Here is a 12,195-nt window from a genome sequence, read left to right as displayed (position 1 = left end):
GAGAACGGCTATCACGGCGCGGGGACGAGATGATGACGCTGGGGGAATCGTTGTCTATAATTTTTACTCTAAATGCAATAAATCTAAACGCTATTTTCACAACAAAATCCATGTAATAACTCCTGCGAAAACAACCAAAGACGAACTGAAAGCATTATGCAACCCAAAATGCGCCGCTAAAGAAACAGGTCTCGTCGAAGGTGTCGGCGTAGAAGAGCTCGCAATGCTGAGGAACGTCTTCTGGTTCGGGGTTGCGGCGTATGCATCCGTGTTGTAAGTCGAGTTCAAAGAGATGCTGCCGACGACCTCATCCGATTCGAGGCGAATATGCGAGTCGATTTCAAAATTCTCGAGACCCTCTTGTGTGACGACGATTTGGCGACCACCTCGGATCCAGTCTCCATAGCCACCGTAGCCGGTATGTTGACCGTAGCAGAGATTGATGCCATTGCCGGGAAGATCCATATCGCCAACCTTATCTTCCCACTTGTAACACCACGAGTTCGCGTGGTCGTGGCCGGAAAAGAGTCCGATGACGCCGGGTGTCGCAACGAGGGCTTGCATCAAGGGCAGATCTTGATCGCTGTAGTCGCAACCTCCCTTCTTGTCTGCGCACCATCCCGCACCTTGCTGAATGACAGTTTCGTCGTTGATACCGGGATGGTAATTCTCATCGATACCATTGTTCTGCAGCATAAGAGAGGCGTACACGGGAATGTGAACAAAGGCCAGCGAAGGAATGTTCTTGCCGTATTCCTCGCGCAGATCAGCATTGGTCTCGTTGAACCATTCCACGACGCTCTTGTCAACCCAGTTAGGCTGAGCGCCGCCCTGGTAGTAAAAGCCACCTCGAGAATCGAAGAACCAGAGTATCAGCTCGGGTGTGCAGTTTGAACTGCAGTTCGATGCGTATACGGGGAGGTAGTAATTTGTTGTTCCGGCATCGCTTCCTGGGACCATTGAATCTGTTCGAGATCCAGGCCATGTATGCTCGCGCTCCAACATGGCGGTTCCGTTGAGGTTGCGATTGTGATCATGGTTTCCATACGTTGAAGCCCATGTCATATTTCGATCAACCATCGGGGAGACGATTTGATCGATGTATACCGTGCTGTTATGTGTGAATGTTGATTCGCCATTGATAAGGTCGCCGTTCAGGACTACCAAGTCTGGTAGCTCTGCATCGATCACGTCGCCCATGACCTTGACGGTCCTGGCGTCTTTCTCGGGTCCTATTGAGGAGGCATCTAGTTCTTGGTCAGCGGCTTTCTTTGTCCCATGGTGGTTTCAATGCCGTACCTTCAGCGAAATGGAGATCTGAAAAGACGGATATTTGGAATGTTCCATCGCTCTTGAACTTCAATGGGTCAAGGTTGCTGTTATCAACCTGGTCGCGCTGAGCTGCAGCCCGTAGCGATTGTCCGGCCAGGAAACTTGTGAGAGCGAGTGATCGAAGCATCATCGATGATTTAGTGATTCGTGAGAGTAGCCTTTTGTATGAAACAGTTTCTCGAATTGGCTCGGATAGTCAGGGGGGAGGTATAGGGCCTACGTCAAAGGCTAGAGAGTGTACAACCATCAAACCTTCGAGAAGGGCGGGAGACATGATGGGTTTTGATAGTTGTAGCAAACACCAAGAAAAAAGATATCAAGCGACTATGACGCGTTGAGATGCTTGGCCAAGCCATGACGCCAAGCCATGATGGGTATCCCATGCTCGCGTGTTGTACTACTCGACTCGGCGTCCGAAGCAATGAATTACGCGGTCACTTGTCAATGATTCGTCTCTCATAATCAACTGTTGGCCTCGGAAACCTAAACCTTAACTTTAGATCCCTTGGCGTGGCTTGGACATGAGCTTCGGCCAATAAGCGCCCTGCAAGTACGACATAGGCAAGTCTTGGCAGGCTCGGTAAGTATGGCAACTGATTTGCCGACCTATCTCTACGGGGTTATGAAACCGCTGACTCGCTAAATCCGACACTGATACTCTACGGATTTTAGCTGTTTGATCACTGCTATTCCGTAAACTGGGGTCGTTTCATGGGAGTATGAGAATTGAAACTAGTTTTGGGGATTTGCATCGGCTGCGACCGACGCATTTTCTTGGTTCTACCTTTTGGTGAGGCTTGGGACCTGAGCGGGCTGACCGGATTTAGGACACCCAAAGGTACCGTACCTTAGCAGCCCGATTCAAAGATCAAGCGCATCACACCCAAATCTGAGTCAGTCTCAGCACATACATCCATGACATCAATTGCCAAGACTTTGCCCTCACTAACAATTTAAGTCGGTATTTGATGAGGCTATGCGAGCCGCGTCACTCTATCAGCAGGCTGCATATGATTTCCAAGCATTTACTCCATTTACCAGAACCGATTGGGATAAACGTTTACGCACTGACAGAAAAATAAAAGGGCGGGGTTATGGTTATTGTAATCATGGCTGCTCTCCCACTCTCCTCCCACTCTCCTCCCACTCGGCCATGGTCGATCCATCATCAAAGAGATGGGGTAGAAACCTTGCCAAGAAGTGCCGAGAAGCAGGGAATCGGTTCACTCGCCGATGAGCCCCGAGGTGAATGCGCGTATATCGCATTGAAGAGTTTTTAAGTTTGCAAAAGGTCATACGATAGCCTCAATTGATCCCTTCTAGAGCTTGGGCGATAATGTCGTCGCAAATTGTTTGGCCCCATACGAGATTACTTGTGCAGCCTGCTGATAACCAGATCCACCATCTTCGGCCCTACCCGGTGTCGCAAACTCTATCATATTGAGATCCATAAGGCATATGCAAAGAAAGAAAGCCTTTACGGTCTTGCCGTTACGAACTCAAACTCTATGAGCGAATACCTTGGCCGAGAGATTGAGTTCCTGCATGCATGCGTTGACTTGAGCCCCAGCCCCTCGATTTATAAGCCTCCGATGCGGTATCGGCGACAACATGCAACAAGCGCATCAGAATGACAGAATATTGAGTAAACCAACAAAAGTCCATTGATCTCATTATAGTACCCAGGTCTTCCGTCGCATTGCAATCATTACCGTCATACATAATTATTTACAGAGAATCAACATCAATCTCCTCATTCTTCCTCTTCTTCCTCTTCGTCCCCCTCGACGTCATACGGAAACAACCATCCGTTATCCTCATCATACTCATCCACAAATGTCGTTCCATGAAGGTTCTCGTACCTCTCCATGTCGAACTCATCATCACCAGCTTTTCCGTTTATGATATTGCCAATCTTATTAGCAATATCTTGACCCTCAGTATACGCGCCGTGCAAGAACCCAAAGAACTCTGCAGAGTTGGCTTCTCCTGCAAACCAGAGGCGCTCAACATTGGCGCGCATGTTTTGGTGCTTCTCAAGAGTCATGCCGACGGGCCAATTGCTGTAGGAGCCATATGCCCAACTGCGTATCGTTAGTCCACGAGTCATTCGACTGTGAGCGGGTTGTTCTTGACTTACGGTTCAGTGCTCCAGCGAGGGTAGGCAAAAGCAGTCGGTGTCGTCACATTCTTGTCGGGAAACATCAGTCTCAAGACATCAAGAATCTGTTCCATCGTCTCATTGTTGGTCTGACGTTCTACGCGCCATGCTTGTTGTCCAGTAACAGTTCCAAAGAGAATGTTGGAACCCGGCGCAAAACCCTCAGGGTTGAGTGATTGGAAGAGAGGGTACCGGCCACGCTCGAGAGGATCGGCATAGAGGAAGAATTGCGTTTGGTTGTCCCAGAAAGCCTCTTCGAACTGCATGAAGATCTTGGTGTACGTGCCCATGGCAAACTGATCAATGGCACTTTGCTTCCAGTCGGGGAGAGGGGGGCTGAACTCGGTGGTATTGCTCTGCAACACTCCTAGCGAAAAGGTGCAGATCGCGTAGTCGGCTTGGATGCAATCACCCTTGTCCGTTGTGATTGTCACGCCGTCCTTTCCGTATTTGATACCTTCGACAGTGGTCTTGAGTCGGAGTCTTGCATCACCTTTCTTTAGGAACGTCTTGGCCTCCTCTTGTATGATGGTACTGAAGCCACGCTGGTCAACGACGAGGTTACTGACATCGCTGAAGTAGCCAAATGTCGCATTACCACCAGCCACTCCAAAGATAAGGCCACTTTCGTCGGGTGTCCAGGCGGATTCAAAGTCCCATTTCCACCAGTCTGCGGCTTGGGCGTGCATGTCATCCTTGTCTGGGCGCCATCCTGCTGAGCGGATGGCAGCACGTACGGAAGTATCTTGCAAGTTGCCGAGCAGGAGACGACCAGCTTCTGCTTCAGCCTTGCTGTAGATCTTCTCCAGGCTTTTGATCGTGCTGCTCCAGTTTGTCTGTCCTTTGTGATCAAATGTCAAGTAGTTGTCGTAATCGGACTCATGCGATTTCAAGTCATACTTCTTTGCCAACTGCCAGATGGGATTCTCATGTGTAGCTTCTGATCCGATACCCTCAACCCAGTTGGCGCCAAACTCAATGGTGTAAGGTTGTCCATCTGCGTTCTTGCCAAAGGATTGTTTCCTCATTCGCCCGCCAATGTAGTCATTATGCTCTACAATTATGAACTGGTCAATGCCTGCTTTTGTCAAGTTTTGGGCTGCTGCTATGCCAGCAACACCGGCTCCGAGGATAGCGACCTTGGTCTTCGTGCAGGACCCTTGCTTGTCCCGTTGAAGGACGGCGGAATGGGCTGTTGTGGATAGGGCTGTGAAAACAGCTGTAAGCTGTGTGATTGAGTGCCTCATCTTGCCGTTTTTGATGGACTATCGAGGTATAGGCAAACGTGGATCAATGGAGGTATCAATGAAGACTGAACGGACCAGAACTGCCAGCACGGCGCTTTGCCCTTTATGTTAAACGAGCTAGTATGTTATCCTGCTCCAAAGATAAACACCCCTCGCTTGAACGTTAATCAAGCGACCGCCATCCATACCAATGTTCAAGACCAAAGGCGCCAATTCCCCTGGAAGTCTCCTAGGCTACGATGCATGTCTTGGTTCAGCTTCTCACTAGCTCAGATCACGTAGCAACGCCAGACCAAGTCGCGATTACCTGTGCAGATCTGGGACCAGCTTCCTCAATAGGCATCTGGAAACTGGTCTAGTGATAAAATTGATTGGCTCCTAGACCACGAGAGAGTTCAGCTGTGGCCTCGACCTCAAGGCCGTATTCTGATCACGGGAGAAGTGTCAAGGGGCCCGGGCTAGCGTGAACTAAAAATCCCGCAATTTTACGAATTGCCAGCGACAGCCAATCCGGTAGTCTGTTGCAGAAGCTTGTTTTTATGTCTAATATCTCTGGTATCTGTCTGGAACATTCATCAAGCTATGTCACTCCCTTGGTTATAATTTCATGCCGAACTGTTTCGGTTATGTGGCTTGCTGAACGGGTGAGCTGACTTAATTCTGCGACATACTCATCTCAATGTGTCAGAACGGCAGAGAGAACAGTCTCACGTGAACTCTATGCCTCGCATTCAATTTCCTTTCTCAGCTTTGACCTCTTGTGCCTTCTTGATTGGGATCTTGCATGAGACTATCGAGCGGTGACTCCGATAGTGTCCGTCGGAAGCTAAGGTCCGGGACCTTGGATCGATGCACATGATAAGTATTGCCCTGAAATAGAATGAAACATATGTAGAGACGGCTCAGGGATTAACAAATCGGGCGTTTGTTATGGACTTCAAAGGCTCGTCGCTGGGTATACGATATATCACATGACGCAATTCACAATCAACCAGTTTTTAACGCGGCTCTGACACATTGGTGATGTTGCAAGACAGTTTAGTTCAAGTCCTGAATAATATACGCTGGCTTCTTCGATGCTTGAGGGCTAACAACAATCTGTTCTCAGAGCCATCGCAACTCTTGTCATGGCTGATGCAATAAACCCTACACTTTCCCGTATGAAGATATCAACTTCATTTCTCACCCTGCATCATCTTCATGAAGACCTAGGAATACTGTCAGTGACTTGGACGGGAATGAAGCAGGTAGGAAAGCTAACATCAGGGTTGATCTCAACACCAGCATTTTGCATTTCGGTCGTCAACTACAATCCCAATTAGCACACAATTAAAGACTCGGACGACAAACATACCGTTGTCGCTGCATCACGAAACTCCTTATCCATCATGAGCTTCATGATGTCCATCTTGCTCGGTGGCCCTGAAGTGGCAAGCCCTGTGCCAGATCATCAGCCGAGGTTGCAATTGGATTCACCGAAGTTTCTTACCCTTGCTCTTGATAATGTCCCCCATCTTCTGCATGGCCTCAATGGCCGGAGGATGACGGCTCAGCTTCTCAAACGTCTCACGAATATGAGGGTCATTCATCATTGATTCGATCTGCTGCATGTTCGGTGGCTGATCGGCAGAGGCGAAGCGACGTGGTGTCACGTGGATCTGACGCGTCGCTACGCGCAGCACAGGGCGGGCGATGATTCGTCGAAGAGCAAACATGATGGGCTGTACTGTTGGTGTTGAAGATGGTCCTGCAATGAGATGAGTGAAGGCTGAAAATTGATGTTGTCGCGAGATGACATCAGGAATCGGCCAATGAACAGCGGGGTTTGGTGGCTTATCTTATCTTATCTCTTCTTATCGCGCCGCTACGCTCCTCCATCGCATCGCCGAAATCGACATCACCTTCATTCTTGTCAGACTTGTCAGAGATGCCTGAAACCAAACTTGGTGGTTCAAACTCGTTATAATTAAGAGCTTATATCTCCCTGTAGCGATTATCTCGGTCTGACTACTCTCGCTATGCTACCGCTTAATGTTCTTTGCAATTGTCTGAAAGACTGAAATGAATGCACTGGTTGTATTTTGGAATCACTCGAAAGCCCTAAAAATTTGAAGCTGTTTACATAATGATAGGTATTCTCAGTTTCTTCAAGCAACTGGAATATGCTAAGCTCGATACTCACGCAGATGCATGATATCATCACCTGCCTCATCAATATGCGTCTGTCCCCTCCGCTTCATCCTTGTACCGCTCTTGACCAGCCGTCCTGGATGAATGATCAAAAACAAGAGCATGACCAGGAACATAAGTGAGGCGTCAAAGAGATAGATGAAGACTTCGTGAGATATGACGAACCCCCCTTGTCCTTGAAGATACTCGACTGCACGGACAATACTGCGAATAATCATGATGATCGTCACAGCCTCGATGGTTCTGAAGTATCGCCGCCACCGTACCAGGGATGAATCCAAGAACGGTCCAGTTTCTTGTCTTATGCGTATGTATAGATACAGCGACGTGAGGATAAAGATACTCAAGGCGCAGAGTTGAACTATCAGACCAGCAATAAGAATAGTTCGGCCTTTAGTGATGGCATCTGGTTCTCCAGAAGCAGGTATGATGGCGCCTATGAATTGGCTGACAATGCATGCGATGTCGATGAGGACGTATAGTTTTGTCAACCATCGAAGACTTATAAACGAAAGATGTTGGGAGTCAAGCGCCGTGGCAACACGCCGAAGACTCATGTAGATCGTCGCGGCTAGGAAAGGTGTTCCGGCGAGGAGAAGGACGTTCTGGAGGATAAAGGGACCTGCTTTATCAGGGGTATCGTGGGCTTGGGCTCGACCGAAGTAACCAAAGATCTCACCTGGATCCGTGTCAGAAGGTACCAACGCCAAGGCTATGGGGTCTACTTACAGATGCCACCGAGGATGAAGGGGATGAAGAACCAGGCTCGAAGGAGGAAGAGGAATACCAGGTGGACTAAAGTTACAATGCCGAAGAGAACAACGAAGGATACGGCGGCAGGTTTGTTGGGCAAGTATTCGAAAAAGACGATCTGAGTCCCGTTGACAACGGGTCCGTAGGGCCCATCTCCGCTCATCTTCGGATACGAAAACTAAAAGAGGGATAACGATATGTATGTGAACAACGACCTCAAGAACGGACAGAAGAATTTGCAGGGGATAATTGAGACTTTTCTGACAAAGGAAAGGCTTCGAGATCAGAAAGATTCTACTGCACGGAACAGACATTTGGGCGTTCTTAAGGAGGTTCTGATGATAATTTTCGTATTCTGAATGCGAATATTCACGAGCTAGCAGTGTTGGTCCCTTGACCAACCCACCAAGATGACGCGGTCAGTGGAACTGGCTCGGATTGAGTGCCATTTACACTCATTGAAACGAGTCAAATTGTGATTAGATCCCCGCTCAGTTATTTTAAGTGTATTTCCGTTCTGTGTCATCACTCTCCGAGAGATTGTGGATGAGGCTCAATGCGCATTGGAGCTGCTCCCACTGCGATCGCCTGAGAGCAACAGTGGGGCCGGCGTGAAAACCAAACGCCACCCTGTTGCAGAACTATGCAATCATCACCAGCAAAAGGTTAAAGGACTCAGACAAAGTGCAAAATGGCAAAAATAGATGCCTCGCTATTGCTCGCAATCGTTTTTATAGGAACAGCCCGATGCGGGGGTCGAACCCGCAACCTTGAGATCGCGTACTCGTAAGAGTCTCACGCTCTACCGATTGAGCTAACCGGGCGTGGCTCTGATTGGTTGCTTTTCGAACCACCAGTGAGGCTTCAGTTGCGTTCCCCTGAGGCAGACCAGTGCAGCCTCCAGGGTAGGGTACCGGCAATTGACTTCTGGGATCTTGTGTGTTGTGTTTAAGCATGCCTGCCTCCTTGGTTGGTTGTATTATTGGAGCGGGCTTGGGAAGCTATTCGTAAAGAGTCGATTTTTAATCACTTCGACATTGTAATTCCTCTTTGCCTTGTTTCAACGTGAAATAACTTTTTCTGCGATCATGACAAACCTTCTCAATCGAAGGACACAACAAATGACCACCACCACCAAACCCGGAATCAACCAAAAACTACGCAACGAATAAACCTACTTGCTATTTATTCCTTATTATCATTCATTCTTCTAGCTTTGATCAATCAGTGAATTCGTATTTTGTGACCCTTCTATCATGGGAACTCTGGCCTTCGAAATGTAGTGTCGGGGCCTGGAACATCTCGGAGCAAACGGTGCGGGCGACGGATCGGTAACGGGGAAATTAGACCCTGCTCCCCAGCGGCGCTTTTCATCCCCGAGTCCACTTTTGGTGCCAGTTTCTTGAGCTCCACTGAAGCGGGCAGTGTCGTTGATTACTGTTGTTGCCGTCTGAACATCGCCAAAAGGGAAGACAAAAGGATGAAGTACAAGCCCTTCGAGATTGAAAAGGAGAATGACTTGAGTACTGAAAGCTCGTTCAATACGAATATTTGACGAGAATTATTTAATCCGGAGAAACTCTCGGCAGTGTTGTTGACGCCATCGAGTGGCCCTCGCACGCGTTCAAGGGACAGACCAACTGACGAACTAGTCGACTTGATCAGCAGAGCCACCATTTCCAGAAGGACTACAATTGCGGCCTTAATGGTAATGCCAAGCCCAAATTGCGCGAGTAAGGCTGATCCCTTTATCGGAAGTCATCTGTTTCATGTCTCATTGCAAACCCTTTTCCATGTTGACCCACTGAGCTCCGCGGGACATCGGCAGAAGATGCAGCGGAGATTTCGTGTTTTTGAGCCAATGCCATGTTGGAGAGATTCGACATATCCTCCGAGAAATTGCACCATCGCCTATGCGTTACATATATGGTTGGAAAACTACACTAGACAGGTATATGCCAGACAATCTGTACCATTGCACCATTTAATCCTCAGCGCACGATATACAACAATGGATCTTAGAAAATGTCCCGAACTACTTATATACCGAGCTTGGCGCACCTATAGGCTGTATGTAGTTGACCGAGTACCGACACATTTCGCATCTCGGGCCTGGAAATATGGCAGACAAGAAGCCAACCACGATCGACGACCCGATCATTACGGCGTCTGACTCCGATTACGACTACGGTTCAACACAGAAGCGTGCCTACTTCACCGGCGACACATTTGTATCTGGAGGAGCTACAGAGCTGTACAAGCCTATTCCAGAATATGAAGGCATTCATCGATATGACCCAACTGCCGAATGGACGGAAAAGGAGGAGAGGAAACTAGTCAGACGGGTAAGCTCATCCCCTGTTGGCGACTTGATGCCATACTGACCTGCTTGGTGCCTTCCAGTTAGACAAGAGAATCTGCTCTTGGGTTTGCCTCATGTTCTTTGCGCTACAACTCGACCGTGGCAATATCTCACAGGCTCTGAGCGATGGCATGCTCGACGATCTTGGCCTCAACACTAACGACTACAACTACGGCATGATGATCTTCTACCTCTGCTTCTTGTCTGCAGAAGTCCCATCACAAATGATCTCCAAAAAGCTCGGCCCTGATGTTTGGATCCCCATTCAGATGGTGACATGGAGTATCATCGGTATCTGCCAAGGCTTTGTCCAAGACAAGCAAAGCTTCTATGCGACTCGCGCTCTGCTGGGACTCATCGAGGGAGGGTTCATCCCAGATGCGCTGCTCTACCTCTCGTACTTCTATACCAATAGGGAGCTTCCAATGCGCGTCGGTTTCTTCTACTGCGCTTCAAATGGTACTTTCATTGTCGCCGCATTTCTGGCATATGGCATCCTTCACATGCGCTCGGTCGGAGGCTGGGAAGGTTGGCGCTGGCTGTTTGTCCTCGAGGGCACTCTGACATTCTTCATCGGCGTGGTGTCTTGGTTCTACCTACCACCCGGTCCAACACAAACAGCTAGTTGGTTCCGTGGTAAAGACGGTTGGTTCACTGAGAAAGAAGAAGTCATCATGGTCAACCGTGTCTTGCGTGACGACCCTGGCAAGGTAAGTGAACTCCGTACCTTTACCCACTCTAGCAACACTGACATGGCGGAACAGGGAGGCATGCATAACCGTCAAGGCCTTACACTCAAGCTCCTCTGGGATGCACTCATGGACTATGACCTCTGGCCGCTATACATGATCAGTTGGACCATGCTGATTCCAACAAACCCCGTCACTGCCTATCTTACCCTCAACCTGAAGGCCTTAGGATTCGGCACCTTTGAGACGAATCTGCTGACCATTCCGGGATATGTTCTTTTCCTGGCACACTTGATCCTTATCTCTTGGTATTCAGAAAAGATCAACAACAGAATGGCTCTCTTGCTCTACTATTCGTTCTGGTGCTTCGTGTTGCTCTTAACTCTCGAGCTGCTTCCCGAAAACGCTAGCCCTTGGGCGTGGTATTCAGCAACAATCTTGATGATTGGATTCCCTTACATCCACTCAATCAACGGTATGAACAAGATTCTCTTTTGGTTATGTTCCTTTACTGACAGTTCTGCAGTCAGTTTGACATCGAGAAACGCTGGTTCTGTTCGCACCCGAACAGTGGGCAGTGCCATGTACAACATGATTTGCCAAGCAAGCTCTGTAATCTCATCTCAGGTTAGTCTAAGATCACATTCATCGCTGTCTCAATCGTGGCTAACGAAACGCACAGATCTATCGTGATGATGACAAGCCTCTGTACCGACGGGGAAACAAAGTTCTCCTTGCACTTGTTGGTTGGAACGTGGTGATGACAATTTTCATCAAGGGGTACTATATATGGCGAAATAAGACTCGAGAACGCATTTGGAATGCTATGTCGGATGGAGAGAAGGATGAGTATCTGAGGACGACCAAAGATGAAGGCAATAAGAGGCTGGACTTCAGATTTGCTCATTAGGGTTAGACAATGCCAACATAGAATAGAACCAGAACTGCCGTTTTGGAGTACGAAATATGAGATTCCGAAGCCATTGACCGAGAAATGTTAGCATCCTCTAGCCTTTGAGAAGGCTGTAAAACTGAAAATAATTCATACAGAGAAGCATCCCTATAAGTATGGCTTTGTACCTATCGTAGGCCCAAAACCCAAGGACGGGGCAAAGAACAGCCGAAAACACAAAAGGACCTTTATCCCTCATGCCTGCACAGCAGAACAGTCATCAGACCGATATTCTTCTGACCTTTGCTCATCACCTCGAACAGAAACATTGATGTCCAAGTGCTTTGTTCCAAACACACCGGATTCCGTGCTCTCACCTCTGTTCAAAGGGGATCGGCCAGGAAACAATAACTTACTCTTATTTAACAACCCTCTTTGTTATCGGTGATCAGATAGACAAAAAGAAACAAGCTGCAAAATCTATCTAGAACCTGTGAACACCTTGGATGAGATCCTGATACATGACACAGAACCGTAGCAGCTTCGAACTATAATAAGGGAACCAGATT

At 48.4% G+C, this 12,195-nt stretch overlaps 5 protein-coding genes and 1 non-coding gene across 6 annotated transcripts; 1 reads left to right on the top strand and 5 right to left on the bottom strand.

Annotated features, from left to right (window-relative positions):
- Positions 1 to 36: 36 nt before the first annotated feature.
- FOIG_15726 (uncharacterized protein) lies at positions 37 to 1,624 on the bottom strand. The gene is made up of 2 exons (XM_031217113.1): positions 1,300 to 1,624; positions 37 to 1,247 (listed from the first exon to the last, which is right to left on the bottom strand). Exons 1-2 carry the CDS (start codon positions 1,460 to 1,462, stop codon positions 97 to 99), a joined length of 1,314 nt encoding a protein of 437 aa, XP_031053134.1. The 5' UTR covers positions 1,463 to 1,624; the 3' UTR covers positions 37 to 96.
- A 1,347-nt stretch (positions 1,625 to 2,971) lies between these two features.
- On the bottom strand, positions 2,972 to 4,992 carry FOIG_15725 (N1-acetylpolyamine oxidase). The gene is made up of 2 exons (XM_031217112.1): positions 3,473 to 4,992; positions 2,972 to 3,416 (listed from the first exon to the last, which is right to left on the bottom strand). The coding sequence occupies exons 1-2, from the start codon at positions 4,738 to 4,740 to the stop codon at positions 3,086 to 3,088; spliced, it is 1,599 nt and encodes a 532-aa protein (XP_031053133.1). The 5' UTR covers positions 4,741 to 4,992; the 3' UTR covers positions 2,972 to 3,085.
- A 698-nt stretch (positions 4,993 to 5,690) lies between these two features.
- FOIG_15724 (uncharacterized protein) lies at positions 5,691 to 6,529 on the bottom strand. The gene is made up of 4 exons (XM_031217111.1): positions 6,230 to 6,529; positions 6,095 to 6,177; positions 6,002 to 6,046; positions 5,691 to 5,948 (listed from the first exon to the last, which is right to left on the bottom strand). Exons 1-4 carry the CDS (start codon positions 6,453 to 6,455, stop codon positions 5,916 to 5,918), a joined length of 387 nt encoding a protein of 128 aa, XP_031053132.1. The 5' UTR covers positions 6,456 to 6,529; the 3' UTR covers positions 5,691 to 5,915.
- A 376-nt stretch (positions 6,530 to 6,905) lies between these two features.
- On the bottom strand, positions 6,906 to 7,963 carry FOIG_15723 (uncharacterized protein; the record flags this gene model as incomplete). The annotated part of the gene is made up of 2 exons (XM_031217110.1): positions 7,660 to 7,963; positions 6,906 to 7,609 (listed from the first exon to the last, which is right to left on the bottom strand). Exons 1-2 carry the CDS (start codon positions 7,844 to 7,846, stop codon positions 6,906 to 6,908), a joined length of 891 nt encoding a protein of 296 aa, XP_031053131.1. The 5' UTR covers positions 7,847 to 7,963.
- A 461-nt stretch (positions 7,964 to 8,424) lies between these two features.
- FOIG_15722 lies at positions 8,425 to 8,507 on the bottom strand. Its single transcript has one exon. It is a non-coding gene; the product is annotated as a tRNA-Lys (tRNA).
- Positions 8,508 to 9,658: 1,151 nt separating this feature from the next.
- Positions 9,659 to 11,728, top strand: FOIG_15721 (uncharacterized protein). The gene is made up of 5 exons (XM_031217109.1): positions 9,659 to 10,028; positions 10,087 to 10,755; positions 10,810 to 11,209; positions 11,261 to 11,361; positions 11,417 to 11,728. Exons 1-5 carry the CDS (start codon positions 9,804 to 9,806, stop codon positions 11,642 to 11,644), a joined length of 1,623 nt encoding a protein of 540 aa, XP_031053130.1. The 5' UTR covers positions 9,659 to 9,803; the 3' UTR covers positions 11,645 to 11,728.
- Positions 11,729 to 12,195: the final 467 nt, after the last annotated feature.

The sequence above is a fragment of the Fusarium odoratissimum genome (assembly GCF_000260195.1).
Source record: "Fusarium odoratissimum NRRL 54006 unplaced genomic scaffold supercont1.58, whole genome shotgun sequence".
NCBI classification, from domain to species: Eukaryota; Fungi; Ascomycota; class Sordariomycetes; order Hypocreales; family Nectriaceae; genus Fusarium; species Fusarium odoratissimum.
This window is presented reverse-complemented; position numbering and strand designations above follow the sequence as displayed.